This window comes from Rhododendron vialii, chromosome 6a (assembly GCF_030253575.1).
Source record: "Rhododendron vialii isolate Sample 1 chromosome 6a, ASM3025357v1".
NCBI classification, from domain to species: Eukaryota; Viridiplantae; Streptophyta; class Magnoliopsida; order Ericales; family Ericaceae; genus Rhododendron; species Rhododendron vialii.
The window spans coordinates 26,399,353-26,417,887 of record NC_080562.1 but is presented as its reverse complement, the minus strand read 5'-3'; the positions used below and the strand labels follow the sequence as shown (position 1 = coordinate 26,417,887).

At 45.9% G+C, this 18,535-nt stretch overlaps 2 protein-coding genes across 2 annotated transcripts in view; one reads left to right on the top strand and one right to left on the bottom strand.

The window, feature by feature from the left end:
- LOC131329953 (rust resistance kinase Lr10-like) overlaps positions 1-18,535 on the bottom strand; it is a 66,530-nt gene that overhangs the window by 28,048 nt on the left and 19,947 nt on the right. The window lies entirely within an intron of this gene.
- LOC131328543 (protein MAINTENANCE OF MERISTEMS-like) lies at positions 2,361-5,161 on the top strand. Its single transcript, XM_058361479.1, has 4 exons — positions 2,361-2,750; positions 3,786-4,427; positions 4,526-4,693; positions 4,787-5,161. The coding sequence occupies exons 1-4, from the start codon at positions 2,361-2,363 to the stop codon at positions 5,159-5,161; spliced, it is 1,575 nt and encodes a 524-aa protein (XP_058217462.1).

Genomic DNA, 18,535 nt, shown 5'->3' with positions numbered 1-18,535 from the left:
AGGAAATATACAGATCAGAGCGCCCCATAAACAGCGTGGGGAAATAAATAGAGGCCAAGATTTAATTGCCATGCAAGGGCCAGCCACTGGACTTTGACATGACTACCATACTCCAGTGACAAGCAACCGTACGCTAGTCATCTCATTCATCCAATGCTTGGCTTTGCATCATCTGGGCTTTGGAACATGACCAGAAGGATCCCAGAGGCCTTCTGAAATAGAGATATCAAATAAATTACTTCATAGTTCTAGAACATGGAAAGCAATAAGCTGGTTTTTGTCATGCAATCAGGTGTCTAGATGAGAAAATAAACAAGAAATGGATGATCATGGCAGTGTGCACGTACTGCCATGACTGGCGTACGACTTTAGAAAACTGGCGTATGCCATTAATGATCTCACACGATCTTTGAAACTCTACTAGCTTTAGGGCCAGGACTAGTATAGATTACCAGCCTTGACCCTATCAGCCCCCCTCAGGGGTCAGAACAGAAAGCTTACAAAAAGGTGGTATACCTTTGGATTAAGATTGATGGAGTGTTGAGGCCTTGAACTTAGGGTATGAGAGATGGATGATGAGTGTAAGAGTGCTATAGTATATGGATAAGAGCTTCCTTGCTTACTCTTTCAATGGAAGAAGAGAAAACAAAGAAACTAGGAGAATGAGAGAGAAAAAGACTTGAGAGCTTTATAGTGGTTAACTCTTTCCATATAAATGCAATGGGGGTATTTATAGGCTGAAAGGTGAAGGAGAGGGGGGTGGTAACCAGGCTGGTTGGGTTAGAGAGGGAGCCTTCCATGCATTAAATGCATGGGACTTGTTGATGGAAGGTGTAAGAGAGCGAAGGGAACAACCTTGCACAATTATAATCATCAGGAGACTGTTCATCGTACTGGGGTAGCCACAAAAGTCTTGTGCACGTGGTTGAATAGTGACATTTGATTGGTTTTGACTGGCATACGCCATCTAGGTACATGCGTGTGCCAATAGCAACTGAGTCAATGGTCGATGACTGACACGTGGCAGTTTACTAGCGCACGCCAGAATGGTACTAGCGTAAGCCAGTAAGGTTTTGCTGAGGCCATTTGGTTCTGGCTTGAAGGGTTTGAAAGAGTTTCGACGATGGTTTGAATGAGGTTCGGAATGTTCAAAGCCCAAACATGCCAACAATCTCAGGGTGTTCTTGACCTTAATCATCATCGGGGAATCAAAGAACGTAAGTAAATTAATCTGGATGGTCCAGAATAAGGTGTCTACAGTAGCCCCCCTTTAACGGCACTTGGAGCACCATTGACCTGGTACAAGTAATGTCAAAGGTCTTCTAGACACCCTTCTTGGCAATCCAGAATAGAACATACGAGCCAATGTAAACACAAAACTTTAAGGAACCTAATTGATTTGAACTTGAATGGATGGATGGATTGCCGCTTGTTGAAGTTGGACAGAATAGGCTGCCACTTGCTTGGGATGATATGGACGACGTGAATCACCGCTTGATTGAATTGAAAGGACAGAACAGGCTGTCATGAAGGGTGGACTCTCCTGAGGGATATTTCATTCATAAGCAAATCGTCATTGCTCGTTTGATTTGAAAGGACAGTGCGGACCGTCGTTTGATTGAAAATTGAAGGGGCAAATCGTCGTTGATTTAAAATTGGACGGGTGGACCGTCGTTGATTTGAAATTGGACGGGCAGAACCATCGCTGATTTGAAAATTGGATGGGTAGATCGTCTTTGATTTAAAATTGGACGGGCAGACCATCGTATTGGACAGGCAGACCGTCGTTGATTTGAAATTGGACTGGCAGACTGTCGTTGATTGGAGATTGGACAGGAGATGCTTAGGAAATAACTCGCCATAGGTACCAACATGAATTAGGGCAATATGGGCCTCCATTTGAGAACGAATTTTGATGTAAATAGTGATTTGGGCCTAAGGCCCAAACGATATTGGCGTATAGCACTACGTGACTGGCATATGCCAGAATACTCAATAGACCCGAGCCCAGATCCGGCCCAAACCCGGCCTAGCTGCTTCCCATGCCTTATTCTTCTGCAAGAGTTCTGAAACCGCCATACGTCGGTTTCAAACTCCCAAAATCCTTGAAACTCTCTCAAATCCCTCAATCTCTTCCTCAATCTTCCATTCTCCTCCCAAAATACACTTACCCATATTCATCTATGGCTGAATCTGACGGCGGCAGTGGCGGTAAAAGCGGTGATGGAGGCCGTGGTGACGGGGTTCGGCCGAGAAGTGAGATTGAGAGTCCTCAAATCGATGATTAGTTAACGGGCGAAGCCCAGACGGGCGTTGGTGCAAGGGTTTCAAGCAGTGGTGGCGGCAATGGTGGCCATGCAATGGAGGTAGTTGGCGACGGCGAGCGGCGTACACCAAGAGTGGTGGGACGTACGCCAGCCGTCGTTGAGACTGGGGGCCCACGAGTTCGACGGTTGGACTCTCGGAGTGAAGTGGAAGGCTTGGTTATCGCCGGGGTAGGTTCGGTTGGGGTTAGAAGCAGCGGCAATGGTGGTGGCTGCGGTGGTGATCAATTGGAGACATCGTCGAGAGATCCGGCAAGGGGTAAGGACTCGGTGGTTATGGAGGAAACGTCCGGAGAGATGCCAGTAGGGGTGGCTAAGTTTAGGCTAGCAGTGGGGTCTTCGGCGCATGTTCTCATTACCCGCGGAGACTTTGCAGAGTTTGTTACGGAGGAGGAACTTGGCCGGTTGCTCCGAGAGAATCCGGAGGTAGTGGCAGGAGTGATAACGGCGTGTAAGGATAGACAAAGGCAAGTTGAGAGAGCTTAGGAGGATGAGCGTCTGAGAGCCGAGGCCGAGGGGGCCAGGGTCGAGGATGATGGCTTTTTGAGAGACTGAGTCAGCTGAGAGGGCTCAGGAGGAGGAGGTATGGGCATACGCGCGCGCGGTGACACTGGCTGAGTCCCTTTGGTAGGCACCCCGTGCCAAGTTCGTGGCAGAGACATACGTTCCACCAGAGCCGCACTTGTTTGTACCGTCTGGGTTTGAGAGCTATGTGCCTCGGCAGGACAGCTATGACGCAGAGCTCATACTGAGGGACCCTGAGAGACACTTGTTCGTGTCTTAGGCACAGGTATACCTCCAAACTTGCTTCGACTTCCAGCTTGAAATTGCATTGTTGTATCTGTATGATGTCTTGGAAATTGTATTGTATAGCTTGCACTGAATGTAACTTGAACTTGGACTCGACTTGTAGAATGCCATGATTACTTGATTCGACTGAACAATAAACGACTATTAGAATGTCTTGATAGCCTGATTTGATCAATAACGTGACTAAACTTAATAGGGATTGCCAATAGTGAGCTTGAATCGACCGTAGATTGCCTCGACTGATAATGTAACTTTAGAACTTGAAATCGACTGAATAGAATGCCATGATGCGATAGTGATCCAGATAGCATGCCCAATAGCTTGAATCGACTGGTTGATGAGTAGAATACCCTTGAAATTGACTGAAAAGCATACCTTGATGTAATTGACTGGAAATAATGCCTTGATTGAGATCGACCGGTAGAATGCATTGTAGCTTAGAACTCGACTGAGAAATGCCTTTGATTTGATTCGAATGATGGTAAAAATGGATACGATAATCATGTAAATGAAAATCCAACTGCTTGATCGACCTCTATAATGCTTGTTTCGACTGTAGCCTTACTTTGAAATTTTTGATTCGACTACCTGTTGGAATTGAATTGCATATATTGATGAATAATTTTTTGTTTTGGCTTTTGTGGTGTGCAGAGAGGAGCAACTAGTACTCGGGGACATGGTGGTCCAGCTCGCTCGCTCGAGCTGTACAAAGAGTTGCCTGAGCGAGTCAGGGCTTTGGTAGATGCTGCAGGGTTCAAACCGTTCATCCTCACTCTGACGGCGGTGAAAAGTGACCATGCTTTACTTACTGCGCTGGCTGAGAGGTGGTGGGACTCATCGAACACCTTCCACTTTCCGATCGGGGAGATGATAGTGACCTCGTTAGACTTCGCAGCTCTTACTGGCCTGAGGGTAGGAGGAGAGCCCATCCCGTTTGACTCAGGAATTCATAGAGATACTGAGGCATTGGGATGGTTCTTGGGACAGGTACCGAAGGGTGGTGCAGAGACGGTCCATTATGAGCAGTTCAAGAGGTACTTGCAGAGGAGGGTATCGGTCTCAGAGCAAGAAGTGGAGCAGATGGCGAGAGCCTATCTGTTGTACTTGTTTGGGGCCACGCTGTACCTAAATAAGCGGGCTACAATGCACCTGTCTTACTTGCCAGCTCTCCGCAACCTACACACGGCTTCTAGGTACAACTGGGGAGGAACAACTTTTGGGGTCTGCTATGGCTTCATGGGCGAGTTCTCGCGAGGGAAAAAGGCGACTACCGGCTATTGGAGAGTATGGGAGGTAAGAAACATAAACCTGTAGTTTAATTCCAATTTGAAGTTCGTACCCCTATTTGTATGCTGTATTCCTGATGCTTTGATTGCTTGACAACCCTGCAGTTGTGGGCTTATGAGGTGTTGAAGATGTACCCTCTAGAGAATAAGTGCCCAGACTTGAGAATGCTTCCACGTGCCATGATCTGGGGGCCTTTGCATAGAGGCAAGAAGAAATCCAGAGGGAGCCTCCTAGCCTTCCGGTCGTACCTTGACGAGTTATCCGGCATCCAGGTAAATAAAACCTTCATCAGTCATCCTTGCCTTTTAATTGCTTTAATGTTGTCGCTGATGTCTGTTTGATTTTGGCTTTTGATTACATTGCAGGTGGAGTGGAATCCATGGAGCAATGTAGAGCCCGAGCCTGAGTACCTGGCGAGGAGTAGGGTGGTGATTGTGAGCCGAGTGCTTCTAGAGTCGGCTTTTGGGTGGCAGTGGTACTTGGGCGACCGAGTGACACGACAGTCGCTTGGTTTCCTTGAGTACCAAGCTCCCAGGCCACTTCCATCTCGTGCTTCTCACACAAACAGGTATACGCTGGCCGAGCTGCGGCATTTTACCATCCCGGAGGGCTTTGCTGCTTTCCTGAGACCCGAGCGTGACTATGCTGTCTATCGGAGGCAATATTTGGCGAGGCCGCTTGGAGTGCTAGAGCACAAAGCCGTGGAGAGTGAGGCTCTAGAGGCTGGTGAGGAGAGATAGGGCCAGAGGGGCAGGACAGCTCGCTCAAGGGAGCGGAGTGACTATGCAGCGGCGACCGGGGTTCCTCGGCTTTCGTGTTCACTTGCAGTGCGGGATGCACAGGGTGAGGGTGCCATAGTTAGGTTCTAGCCTGTTAGGACAGAGCCAGCAGAGATCACAGGACAGGTATGATGTGTTTTGAGTTGTGTTCATTTCCTCATGCTACGTTTGAATTGTATCCAAAACATATCTTGATTCCGATCCCAAAATGAAATACAAGCACCTATTGGATGGGTGCGAGAGGCCGTTCTCTTGATGCTGGCCATGGAGAAAGAATTTCGTAAGATAGCGAGTGGCGCTTCCCTGTAGTTGAACTACCCACCGGCGGCTCCGGCTCCTGTTGTAAAGCCTCAGGTATAACCCCAAAAACTTGTTCTGTTCTGCTTTCGATACTTAGATAAATCTGACTTTGACACAATGCATATTGAATTGAACTGCTCTTGATATTTCCTGTTTCAACATTACAATATATACAATGTATGCTTTATGACTGAATGACTATGCAGGGACAAGCTAGGGTGGCTCTTAGGAAAAAAAGTGTGCGGCCTGATGAGCCCATTCCGTAGTCGTTGAAGTTTACCAAATGGTCGTCAAATTCAATTATTTATTAACCGGACTACAACTAAAGATTTGCATAGTATAGCGAGGAAGTCTGAGTCAATCCACAGGGAGCTTGAATATAGCTTGTTCGGATTGTAGATATAAGGGTTTGTGGCGTTTAGGCGACCAACTTTTGGTTTTCCTTTGAAAGGTGAGAAATACCCTTTATGAAAAAGACTAGAAAATGAGTTTGGACTAAGAATTAAAGGCGGCAAGGCAATGGAGTTACTAATGCCCGTAACTTAAGCCATCTAACAATTCTCAACGAAAACACGGTAGAATCGCATGGCATAGGCTATCAACCAGAAGATTTAGCTATGAAAATGGTTAGACTTGATATATAGTTTGAATAACAAGCTAAACACAAGGCGTGACATCGCTCCCGGAACCATGTGAGCGAGCACATGATCACCAGAGATTAATAACGCTTAGACTTGCATTCAAACTAAATGTCAAGGTCAAGAACTAGAAGCATAGTCTGGAAAGTGAGCAAGTTCTTTGGTTCTTCTGGCAAACATGAGGCGAGACATAGCTCACGGAACCATATGAGCGAGCATATGATCACCGGAGGTTAACATCGACAAGTTTTGTTACATCTGGCCGAAGGGTCATAGTATCGATACTAATTAAGCAAAGTGTCGATACCACGCTGCTAAGTGGAAAAGGACCATTTTTTCCGTAGTGCTCCTGTATCGATACGGATTAAAGCCGTATCGATACAACATTCTCTGACTCCCCACGAAGCTAATGCGTATCGATACTAATTAAGGTTGTATCGATACGCGTAGCTTATCTTCAGGTCTTCAGGCCAGCCTCCAAGATTGCCACCCGACGGCTCACTGCCTTGCCCAATGCCTCTCGCCTTCGATCTTGGGTCATCCTGGAAGAAGTTCCACTGGGCGTGGGTACTTGAACTTTCTTGGGAATTAGCCTCGCAATCAAAATATGCCTTTTTAAGGGTGTTTTACCTGAAACGCTCAACAAACTACCTTACGAGCAATATTGAATAAAAACGACAAATTAAAACTAATAACGCTACTAACGGACTTAATCACCACGATCAAGAAATCTTAGGTGCTTATCACGGCCCTCTCCTTAGAAGAAGACAACATCGAGCACCTCTACTACTCCTGCCACAGCACAGAGGCAAGCAAGCGCTTCATAACCAGCAGCGAGCGTGTAGAGAGGAGTAGAGATTATCTCCGCTAGTGACGAGCCACAATTCCGCCGAGAGCTGAGGAAGAGGCCAGCACAGAAGAGACCAGCTCATGGGTCAGCATAGAAGAAGAGGAAATGAGACACGACCTCTCGAATTGCAGAGAGCGAGGAGGACGAGGAGGAAGAATAAGAAGAAGCAGAAGAGGTGCGCTCGCCTTTCAGCAGCGGCTCCGCCGATTCTGCCGATGACCCTGGGTACAAGAGAGAGAGAGAGAGAGAGAGAGAGAGAGAGAGAGAGAGGATGACGACGAGGAGGACCACAAGGACGAGGACCTTTTTGATGACTGAGGGCTATCACTTAGCCTTAGTTACTTTACTGCCTTTTGACTTTGACACTTTGCTTATGGGACGAGGCCTGCGTGCCTCTTGACTTTAGGGGGATGTGCCTGGTACATATTGGTTTTGCTTGGGCTGTTGTGCCGCTTTCATATATTTCCACCTTTTTGCTTACGGATATCGACTTGCTGGCATATAATGACTGCATTTTCTGTTTATTGATCTCCTTTTGATGAGAATTAGCAAAGGAAAATAATAAACCTTCCACGAATGTCTAAAATGTATTGATGAATGATCTGAATCAATAAATAGACATTTGCATATGCATACAACTGACTTAGCTCGAAAGAAAAGGGTAGGAAAGCCCCAGGATAAGACACGTACCCTAAGACACATGGAGACTAATAAATTTTTGGGCACTAATGAGCCCAAATTCGAAATTCTCCTAAACAAGGGAAACTAACACTTCTATAAGACCATATAGATGTGCAATGACCTGTACGAATTGACAAAACCGGCGAAGATGCTCTGTGGTGAGAAATAAACTGAAAAATGCTAAAAATGTTGCAAAAATGGACATAAGACACAAAAGATGACTCGATATAGTCCTGCACCGAAACCGACACCCCCGCACAGTCATATTAGGCTCACATGACGCGCACGACATGACAAAACTTGACAAAAGTCCCTGGAACGGATTTCGACCTCCCAAAACCTTGATTTAAACTTGAAATGAGCCGTCGGAGGTTCAAAATCTTCGTTAAGCATGACATTTGGAATCCAATGCTTCGACATAGTCTCATATACCATTTATGACTTGCAGGAACCAACAAAGGGTCAAAACAAGTCCCGGAATTGAAAACGGCAATGCGACGGCAGCAACTGCTGTAAACTGTTTCTGGTTAGCCTTACTGGCGTGCACCAGTGGATTGATGGCGTACGCCAAAATTAAGGGACACATATACGCTTGTAGGTAACTAGTGCACGCCAGTTAGACCTGATGCAGATCCACTTGTCTGGCCAACTATCCTTTTTCAGGGAGCACTTTGTTTTCATTCTCACACAGTTTGAACACGGTTTCTGATTTGCAGAAGGTAGAGTCCTCTCTTACAATGGTTGTTTGGCTTTTAATACTTGGATTTTGAATTTGACACGGGAAACGAGGTGTATTCTTGGCCTATAAATAGAAGGTGGAAGATTTGCTGCATTTGCACTCCCATTTTAAGCCCCATATTCAGCATTTCCCATGGAAAATCCACTCCCAACATTGGTTAGGCCTTGGTTGGTGCAATTTCTGGCCATCGATTGGTTGAACTTCTAACCGCATGGCCTTGCCTCATTCTGATACCTTCGACATGTATCACTTTGCCTTGCTCTCTTAAGGGCCGCTCTCAGGTTTTGGGATCCTGACATGCATGTCTTCCGCTTTGGCGATGACGAGATGTGTCCAACCATTGAAGAGTTCCACGAGTATCTTCGGAGCTTTGCTTCCCCCACACTTGTTGTTCCGCCATATCAAGTGAGCATGCCCGGCTTGTTGGCAATCCTCACTCAACATTTCTTGAGGTTTGGCCAACACTCTGCTTGAAGGTGGCCAAGTCAATATTATGCGCTTGATTGAAATGTACAGTCCATATGGCGATTTGGATGATAATGCTATGCAGGCTCGGCGCTGCTTTGCCTTGGTGATCTGTTTGCTTGCTGCTTATCTGCTCATCCCTGCTGACAAAAGGGCCAGTCCCTTGCTAGTGAGCATTGCTGCTCAAATGGGGACGCGGAGAAATATGGTGCCTCTTATTCTGGCTGAGACTCTCTTAGGTTTGGACTTGTTGTATACCGGCCAAACAAACACCTTTAGTGGAAGTCCACTTCTGCTTTTGGTAAACTCACTCAGCTCACCTTTTCCTGGCTTTTTGCACTTTCTCATTTTACCTCAACGCTTGACTTAGGCTGCTTCCTAGTTCTTTTTCTTGTTTTTCCGCTCAGGCTTTATCTGGCTTCTTACCTGTCTTTTCACTCCCGCAGTTATGGCTATCGGATAAACTTGGGCTGCTGCACCCACCGGTGGCGGGTTGGAACCTTTGTCCAAAAAGGATTCACCAGAGAGATGAAGTACCCTGACATGGATCTGGAAAGTTGGTATGTGATAAGCACCCGAGAATGTAATGAAGGGTGCGCTAGTGTCTAGTTTTAGTTTAATTTAATGACTAATTAGTTATTGTTAACGTTGTTTGCGTGTAGAGTGTTCCATTTCTATTTTATAGGTGAATCGCCAAACATGGGAGTTTTCGAGGCATGAGGCATGTCATTGCCCGAGCAGAACCTGTCATTGCTCGAGCAGAAGATGATTTGCCCGAGCAGAAGATGATTTGCCCGAGCAGAAGATAATTTGCCCGAGCAGAAGCATTTTTGGCCCGAGCAGAACCTGTTTTGCCCGAGCAAGGGGAAGGATGGCCAAGGCAGAATTCTGAGCTATTGAGCTCGGCATCGATGGGATGCCATTTGTTACATCGATGCCGAGCCCCTTAGTGGTCCAGTCTCTTATTGAGCTCGGCATCGATGGGATGAAATGCTTTACATCGATGCCGAGCCCCATAGCAGAGCTTTCTAAGGCCGTTGCCATCGATGCCGAGGGGCTTAGCATGGGATTTTCAGAGCATCTAGGGAATATTCCAGGCGCGGAGCTTAGAAGTATAAAAGCATATTTCATTGTTTTAAAAAGGATGTAGAATTAGATTTGCTTACCTAATTTTAGATCTAGATCTAGATTCAAATTGTTCTTGAGTGTTCTTGTTGTTCTTCATTTTTCCAGCACTTATCTTTTAATTTTCTGTCCTTAGTTGTTACTTTTTGTTATTGTTGCCTTAATTAAAGTTGTTTATTTTCTCCTGATCTATCTTAATCATTAATTTTCTTCTAGTCTTGTTATTTCAATTATGTCAAGTAGATTTTTGCTTGCTTTTATCTCTCTAGATATGAGTGAGTAGTTTCAAGGGTTAGGTCATGGGGTGATTAGCATCTCATGGCTCGGGTGAAAATTGCATTTTGCACCCAATAAAGCTTTAAACTTTGATTTAAAAATTGATGTGGGGTTCGGGTTTGTTTGTCAAATCACCGAGGTGTTAACCTCTTTGATCATGTGTAGGTGGGAGCATCGCCTACCCACCACACATGATGCTTAGAGCTCTGTCGCTCGAGGTATTTGCCCAATGAATTATAGAGCTAGCTTGGTTTTCAAATCATTTTATCTTCCAATTTGAGAGCTTTAATCAAATATCTTAAATTGTGTAATTGGGTGAAGAGTGTGATTTAGCTTGAGTCTTGAGTGTTAATAATTTCTAGACCTAACCTATCTTTTATCTAGTTAATTCGTTTTCAATTTAGCCTTTTATTTCCACCGTTTAAAGTAAAACAAAGTTGGCTGTCTAAAAGCCGAAAGCCCTTACTTGCATATACAAATCCGATCAAGCCATATAATTATTCCCTTGGGTACGATCCCGGATTTCCGGTTTATTATGCTTCAATCGACGAGTTAAACCCTACGCTTGGGGTATTATTCCATATCATCGGAGCAAACGAAGCAGTATGAGTTCTTGCAACAGGTGCTGCCTGATGAGATCGTCTGGAAATGCCCCTGGCTGGATCTCCCGGATATGGTTACTTACTTTGATGGGTTCGACAGGGTGGTGATTGCAGGACTGACAAAGTTTACTTTCTATATACCCGGCCGCATTCTTCGCCAGCTAGGTATTTGTCAAGAGAACAATCGTGCTGGTATTGGGAATTTCCATCTTCCCAACTTCAATGCTCAAACACTCGGTGGATATCAAAGGCGCTGGGCTTGAGAGGTATCCAAGCAGAGGACGTAGAATTCATCCCAAAGCTAAAGAATCAATATAAATAGTGGCTACGAGCAGAAGTAAGCGCAAGAGAAAAATCGATTGAATCCGGACCGCTTTGCTATACTTAGAATAAGCTTTGAGCCGTTAGGCTTCTCAAGCATTTTGCTATGTTTTTCATGCTTTAACTATTTTAAGGCTTTTATGCTCAGTTTATGTATTAGAAGTAGTGATTTGCAATAAAATTAAAAGACGAAGGGTTTCCCCCTTCTGATTTTCTCCAATGTGGCTTCGACTTGTGCTCGACCTTCTCAACTTCTGATGTAGACCAAAACGTCAAACAATGGATCAAGTTGATAGAGTATGACCGGGTCTCCAGGAGAGACTGCCCACGTATCCCTTTTCAAGGAATCAGGTCAAAACATATTTCAGGCCAAGGTCCTCGATCTCATATATTTTACCTCTCCTTTTATGCTCTATCTTTTGCCTAGAACCGCCTTTTCAGGTTTTTGGCCTAGCGAGCTTTCAATTTTTTGCCTATTTATTTTTGCCTAGACTGCCTCCTTAGGTTTTTGATCTAGCAGGCTGCTCTAACTTTTGCTTGGAATCCCCCACCCTTGTGGTTTTCAATCCAACGAGCATCTCTTAGGGATAGTAACGCTTGAGTTGATCCAGGTTGACCAGGGTATTGAATTCATTGCCGTCGAGATCGATGAGCTTAGCAGCACCCCCAGATAGACCCAGAATTCTACTCTTAAAAATGAATCACCTGTTTACCACCCACTCCTCTGCTACGTCATCCTTAGTCCCTTCATGTTCCTCTACCAGTAGAAATTCCTCATCTTCTTCTTCTAATCTAGAATATTTGTATGAGTTTGAATACCTTCCTGATGATAGTAAGGTCCCTCTTACTGATCTCCCGTTCCTAAACCCTTATAATGCTTTTGTCAGACCACAAACTTCTGTAAAAAAGACCGTCACCCAACTTTTCTTGTCTTGATAATGTAAGGCCCAGATCGCTTCTGTGGGCATGCGTGCCCGTTTTCGGAATTTCCGGTTTTCCGAGACGCGAGGCAAGGGGGCCCGGGTCGAGGGAGCGCGAGCGGGGAAAGCAAGCGCTCGCAAAAATACAGAGTCGCCACTCGGGTTTTGAAGGTCCGACACCCAAGGAACCGTATTTCGAAGCACTTGCCGCGCTGTTTGATTTGAAAAAGTTAGGGAACCAGTCCGTCATAACCATATCTGGGTTCGGGAGCCAGGTTACGAGAGGGGAAGGGTTTTATGGCACCCCTCTCGCCCAATCCGGAGATCGGTCTCTACTTAGGCATTTGCGAAAGATGTTTGTTTGCGATTCTGTTTCATTAATCAATTTTTAGCCATTTAGGGCGGGGGCACAGTTTAAGGGGATTAAAACTGTAACATGTTTGCAGGATCTGATAAGATATGGCATGGGTTAGTGAGATGACAAGTAATAAATGGAATGAAGTTCAAAACGTTGATCATATATCAAAACAGCGCTGTGTATGATTTTGGCACAAATGAACAGCCAGCTTGCATGCGTGAGTTCATCCGCATGCAAGCAAACCATCGCGCGACATAACCGTATACTCGCGCGAGTATTGACGCTTCACCAATAGTTTGAATTTCACCCCCTTCTGGGCTCTGGAAGGACCAGTGCTCACCCAGGTGCAAACCAAGCAGTTTAAGGGTACTTGAAAGTAAACAATATTACAGCCAACGGATGAAAATATTATGAAAATGCAACCCCTAAACAGTGGGGGTGTCTAAACAGAGGCCAAAGCCAGGCTGCTCATGCAAGGGCAGCCCCTGGAAGACACAGAACCATCGCGCGACAGAGTGAGACAGCCGCGCGATTGTTCAGACTGGACTTCCAGGAATTGCTTTGCATACTTAGGGCCCTGAGACACATTCAGGAGCATCCCAAGAGCATTCCCAACCAAGAGTTGTTATAAACTAAGCCAAACAATGATTTTCAACATGCAAAACAACAAAGCAGTGAGCTAAAGCTCCTTTAAAGACTTTTAAAAGAACCATATGTACAATAATAAACTTAAAGACCAGGGTCCCTTCCCCACGTGGTCCATTCTCACGCAGACAGGATCGTCGCGCGAGCATACGGGACCGTCGCGCGAGGGTTTCCCTGCTATCAGCTCTTGAAACTCTGCCAGCTTTAGGGCCAGAACTGGTATCAATTACCAGCCTTGACCCTGCCAGCCCCCCTCAGGGGTTCGAACAGTGAGCAGAAAGATATTATACCTTTGCTTTGAGTGTCTTGGAGATGGCTTGAATGATGAGATGGTGAGATTTGGAGGGTGATTATGTGGGTTTGAGTGGTGTGAGGTGTTTGTGCTTGAGTTTGCCTTCTTCTTTTTTGGAGAGAGCTTTTTTTGTAACCCTTTGCAAGGAAGCATGGGGGGGTATTTATAGAGAGAAGGGGTTAGTGGATGGCTAACCAAGGCCTTGTAACCAGCCAACAATGCTGGTTACAAATGCTTGGTGGAGGAGTGGGTGGCAAAGGTGATGGGAGAATGGGGGGTGAGGTGGTGCAAGGGGAGCCCCCCCAGAACGCTGTTCAGCCGAGAAAATGGGGTCACATAGGCCTGTAGCCCCCTGACCATCACGCAATCTGGGTGAAAATGACAGGTGTTGACCATCGCGCGATGAAGTGAGACCATCGCGCGAGGGTTCAGCCAACCCCGCGATGGTCAATGGTCAAAGCTTTGACTTTGACCACCACCTGGCAGACGAACCATCGCGCGAGTGTCCAGTCTTGTCGCGCGACACTCAGACCAGGGTCTAGGTTCTGATTAAAGGTTTTAGGGCTAAGGAGGCATTCCTCACATGCCAAACTCAAGCCATTCCAAGTTCTCGGGACTGTTTCGACCTGACTCATCATCGGGGAATCAAGAAACCGAAGAACAAAGTAAAACGATCGGGAAGTCAGATCGGGGTGTCTACAGCTTCGGCCTGAACTTTTCGCGAGGATCAAATACTAGAGCGCGGATTTCCTTCGTAAACATGTCCCCTTCGACCAAGCCCCTGGGCTTCACCTTTTTTTCGAACGCACGAGCGAGGCGGCGCTGATATCCTTGAACATGATACAAAGCACGGAGCCTTCTCTCGTCAAACAGTATCAGCTCGACAAACCTCCCACTTAGACATTCAGACTCTTCGAGACCACTTTCAGCCATGATTCTTAAAGATGGAACCTCGAGCTCAATGGGGAATATTGCCTCCATTCCATAGACTAGGGAAAACGGAGTTGCACTAGTTGATGTACGAATCGGCGTTCGGTACCCCCAAAGGGCTAGAGGTAATTGTTCGTCCCAATCCCTTGCAGACTCAGCAGCCTTCTTGATGATTATTTCAACATTCTTGTTTGCGGCCTTGACTGCTCCATTTTTTTGTGGACGATAGGTTGTAGAATGATGAATCTCAATTTTGAATTCCTCGAAGAGCTCCAAAACCTTGCCCTTGAAATGACTTCCATTGTCTGACACAAATGCCTGAGGAACACTGTGCCAATAGATGATGTTCTTTCGAATGAATTGAGCAACTTGAACTGTTGTCAAGGTTTTGTAGGATTCAGCTTCGACCCATTTAGTGAAATAGTCAATTGCCACGAGTATGAACTTATGGCCGTTTGAAGCAGATGATCTAATCATGCCGATAACATCGATGCCCCATACAGAGAAAGGCCAAGGTGACGTCATGCCATATAGCTTAGACGAAGGAATATGCTGCAGATTGGCATGGATTTGACACTTGTAGCAGCGCCGCATGTAATCAATGCCCTGAGATTCCATTGTAGACCAGTAGTAGCCCTGCCTGAGGATCTTCCTAGCAAGCATAACATCGCTCATGTGAGGACCGCAGACTCCTTCGTGAATCTCCTCCATTATCCTAGTTACCTCAGCACCATTAAAGCACAGCTTGTGCATCCCACAGTGAGATCTTAGATACAGTTTCCCTCCACAAATGATGTACTGAGCAGCCAACCTTTGCAAAGTGATCCGATCCTTCTTGGTGGCTTCGGCAGGAAATTCCTCAAGCTCCACAAAATTCCATATGTCACGGTACCAAGGTAGGCCATCATCAACATCATCGATGGCGTTGATGTATTCGTAAGCGGGTAGGTCCCTATGTTCGATCATAATCAGTCGTAGCTTAATTCCTATTAGAAATTCGATCATTGAAGCCAAAGTCACCAAAGCATCGGCAAACTGATTCTTCAAGCGTGGAACATGGGTGAAGGTCACCTTATTAAAGCATGGAATCAGTTCTTCTAAATCTTGGTGATAAGACTTCAGCTTTTCCTCACGAACCTTCCAGTCTCCATTGGCTTGAGAAACTACCAGGTTTGAATCTCCAATTACTTCAAGTTTTTCGACTCCTAGAGCAATAGCAGCTTCCATTCCAATGATGCAGGCCTCATACTCAACTTGATTATTGGTAACATCAAAGTTTAACATGAAGGCAAGTGGATTATGAGCTCCAACAGGTGTGATCATCAACACCCCAATCCCAAATCCTTTCTGATTAGCAGCTCCATCAAAGTAGAGCGTCCAAACTTCTTTGACTACAGTCAGCACATCCTCATCAGGGAAAGTGAAATCCACGTCCTCCGGGCCATCAATTGGGTGATCAGCCAAGAATTCTGCCACGGCACAGCCCTTCACTGATTTTCTCATGACATATTGAAGATCAAACTCAGCCAACAACAGCAACCAATGCGCTAGCTTATGGGTGAACGTAGGCTTCTCAAACAAATACTTGATAGGATCCATCCGAGAAATCAGTACTCACCAAATAGGCCAACATGTAGTGTCTAAGCTTTTTAGTAGCCCAAACTAGCGCCCAACATGTCTTTTCCAAAGGAGTATAGCGCTCCTCACATCCTACCATCTTCTTGCTCAGATAGTAAATAGCTTTCTTGACCCCATTATCTCTTTCTTGTGCCAGTAGACATCCCATGGCTATTGGTGTGACTGACAAGTACAGAATCAACGCTCGACCCGGCGTAGGTGGCATTAGCATTGGTGGCTTCTGCAAGTACCTTTGAATAGACTCGAAAGCGGCTTGGCACTTGTCCGTCCATTTAAATGGGATGCCCTTTTTGAGCAAACGGAACAGCGGTTCGCAAGTCAGGGTTAGCTTGGCGATGAATCTACTGATAAACTGGACCTTCCCTAGAAAGCTTTGCACACCCTTCTCAGATCTCGGTGGCTCCATCTCGAGAATTGCCTTGATTTTGGGTGGATCTACCTCGATACCTCTTGCGGTGATTGGAAACCCCAACATTTTGCCCGCCGTGACCTCGAATGTGCATTTATGCGGGTTGAGATGCACTTTGTACTTGCGGAGCCTTTCAAGAAACTGCCTGAGTGAGGGAAGAAAATCATTTTCTTCTTTTGCCTTCACAATCATGTCATCGACGTAGATCTCAACCGTTTTGTGGATGAAATCATGAAACATGGTCGTTTGGGCCCTTTGAAAGGTGCAACCTGCGTTCTTTAGCCCAAACGACATCATCACATAGCTGTAAGTACCTCATTCGGCGACGAACGTTATTTTCTCTTAATCTTCAGGTGCCACAAAAATCTAATTGTAACCCGAGAACTTGTCGATAAAAGAGAGCAAGGCATGTCCCGCCATGTTGTCCATAAGCACGTCGATATGTGGCAAGGGAAAACTGTCTTTGGAGGTTGCTTTGTTCAAGTCCCTAAAGTCGACGCAGACTCGGATTCTCCCATCTTTCTTAGGGACAGGTATGATGTTGACAACCCACTTAGGGTACTCTATAGCCCTCAAGAATCCTACATCAATTTGCTTAGTGACCTCATCCTTGATCTTCTGAACCCAGTCCAGCCTCATTCTGCGGAGCTTCTGCTTGACAGGTACAGCCCCAGGCTCCAACGGAATTCGATGTTGTACTATTTCGGGATCAATGCCAGGCATATCTTTGTGAGACCATGCAAAGACTTCGGAGAAGTCCCAGAGCAATTCGATTGTTCCAGCGTGGTTCTCCGGGGACAAGTTTGAACCAATTTGCATCATACGGGGATCATCCTCGTCTTTCAAGTTTACAGAAATTACTTCTTCTTTTAGTGGCTGAGCACGCCTTTCGTCTTCCTTTTTGATAAGGGAACGCAACTCAGCCGGGATGTTCCCATCGAAGTCTGTTCCTTCATCGTCGGGGTCGACACAGCTTATACAGAAGCTAGCAAAGTAGTCGGAAGTAGGATCATGCATTTTATAAAGCCCCACAGGGTTGCCAAGCACAGACGACTAGAACTCAAAGTAAAAGCTATGACGTGGAGGGCTTAGAGGCACAAACTCCGACTCTGAGCTAGACCTAGACTTGATAGACTCTGTGTTAGATTCAGATGTATCATCGATGCATGTCAGGCGTGGAGTGAAGATGCAGTTATTAATACTTCCTTTTGCCTCTACGACGAGAGAGGTGGGATCCTCTAGAGTGTCTGGAGAGTCGGGCCCAAGCATCAGCACTTCAGCCTCTTTGCCTTTGCTAAACAAACCTACTTGGGAGAATAGCATCTCCAAGCCCCCCTGATCGAAAGTCTTTAGCCAATCAACCTTTTCCTTGACCTCAGCTAGCTGCCTTTTGAATTCCTCTTTAGGAAGCTCTTCTTTGACAATTTCTTCTTCCCTATTAGACCAGGTGTCAGCAACAAAGATTTCGAAACCCGGTAGCCAAGTGCAAGTCTTCGGATCCCAAAACGGCTCTACCTGTCCCGAGTAAGCGGAACCTCCAACTTCACGAACAAAGTAGCTATTTGGATTACTATACAGAGTTTGAGATTTTCTCTCATCTTTCCTCTTTTTGGCCCTTTTTGCGGGAGGAAGGTACCCCAAACCAAAGCGGCATTTGGTGAAAGGAAAAGTAAGGAACTGGGCAATTCCTTGCTGGTTGACTTCGAGTCTTAAACCGGGCATGAATGACATCTTCATTATTATCTCGAGGGTAGCTGAACTTGTAGTAAAATCATCATCCATGGCAATGGCGAGGACTGAGCCTGATGTGTCAAAAGAAAAGCCTCTGAAATCGGAATCTTCTTCTCCATACATGATTCCCAAGACTGGCGTCCCATCATCCTTGAGTGGGCGGATCCCAGAGTCCCCGCAAATTGTTAAAGTTTCGGTAGAGAGCCCCAACATAACTTTCTAATGTAGAGTGGAAGGTACAATCATGATGTCGGGCCTATAAAGCCATGGCCTGCCAAGTAACAGATTAAAGGTGGCAGGGATATCAACCACGTGGAGCTCTATGTCTATCTCAAAGCCCTCAGCGTCGAGCTTGAGTATCAGAGTCCCTTCTACCACACGACGAGTGCTATCATATGCTTTGACTGCCAGATTA

Excerpts from the sequence above, each read along its gene's own strand:
- LOC131328543 (XM_058361479.1), top strand. The coding sequence starts at position 2,361 with ATGGAGGTAGTTGGCGACGGCGAGCGGCGTACACCAAGAGTGGTGGGA. Across the intron at positions 2,751-3,785 it reads TGCTCCGAGAGAATCCGGAG|AGAGGAGCAACTAGTACTCG; the intron begins GTAGTGGCAGGA and ends TGTGGTGTGCAG. Across the intron at positions 4,694-4,786 it reads ACGAGTTATCCGGCATCCAG|GTGGAGTGGAATCCATGGAG; the intron begins GTAAATAAAACC and ends ATTACATTGCAG.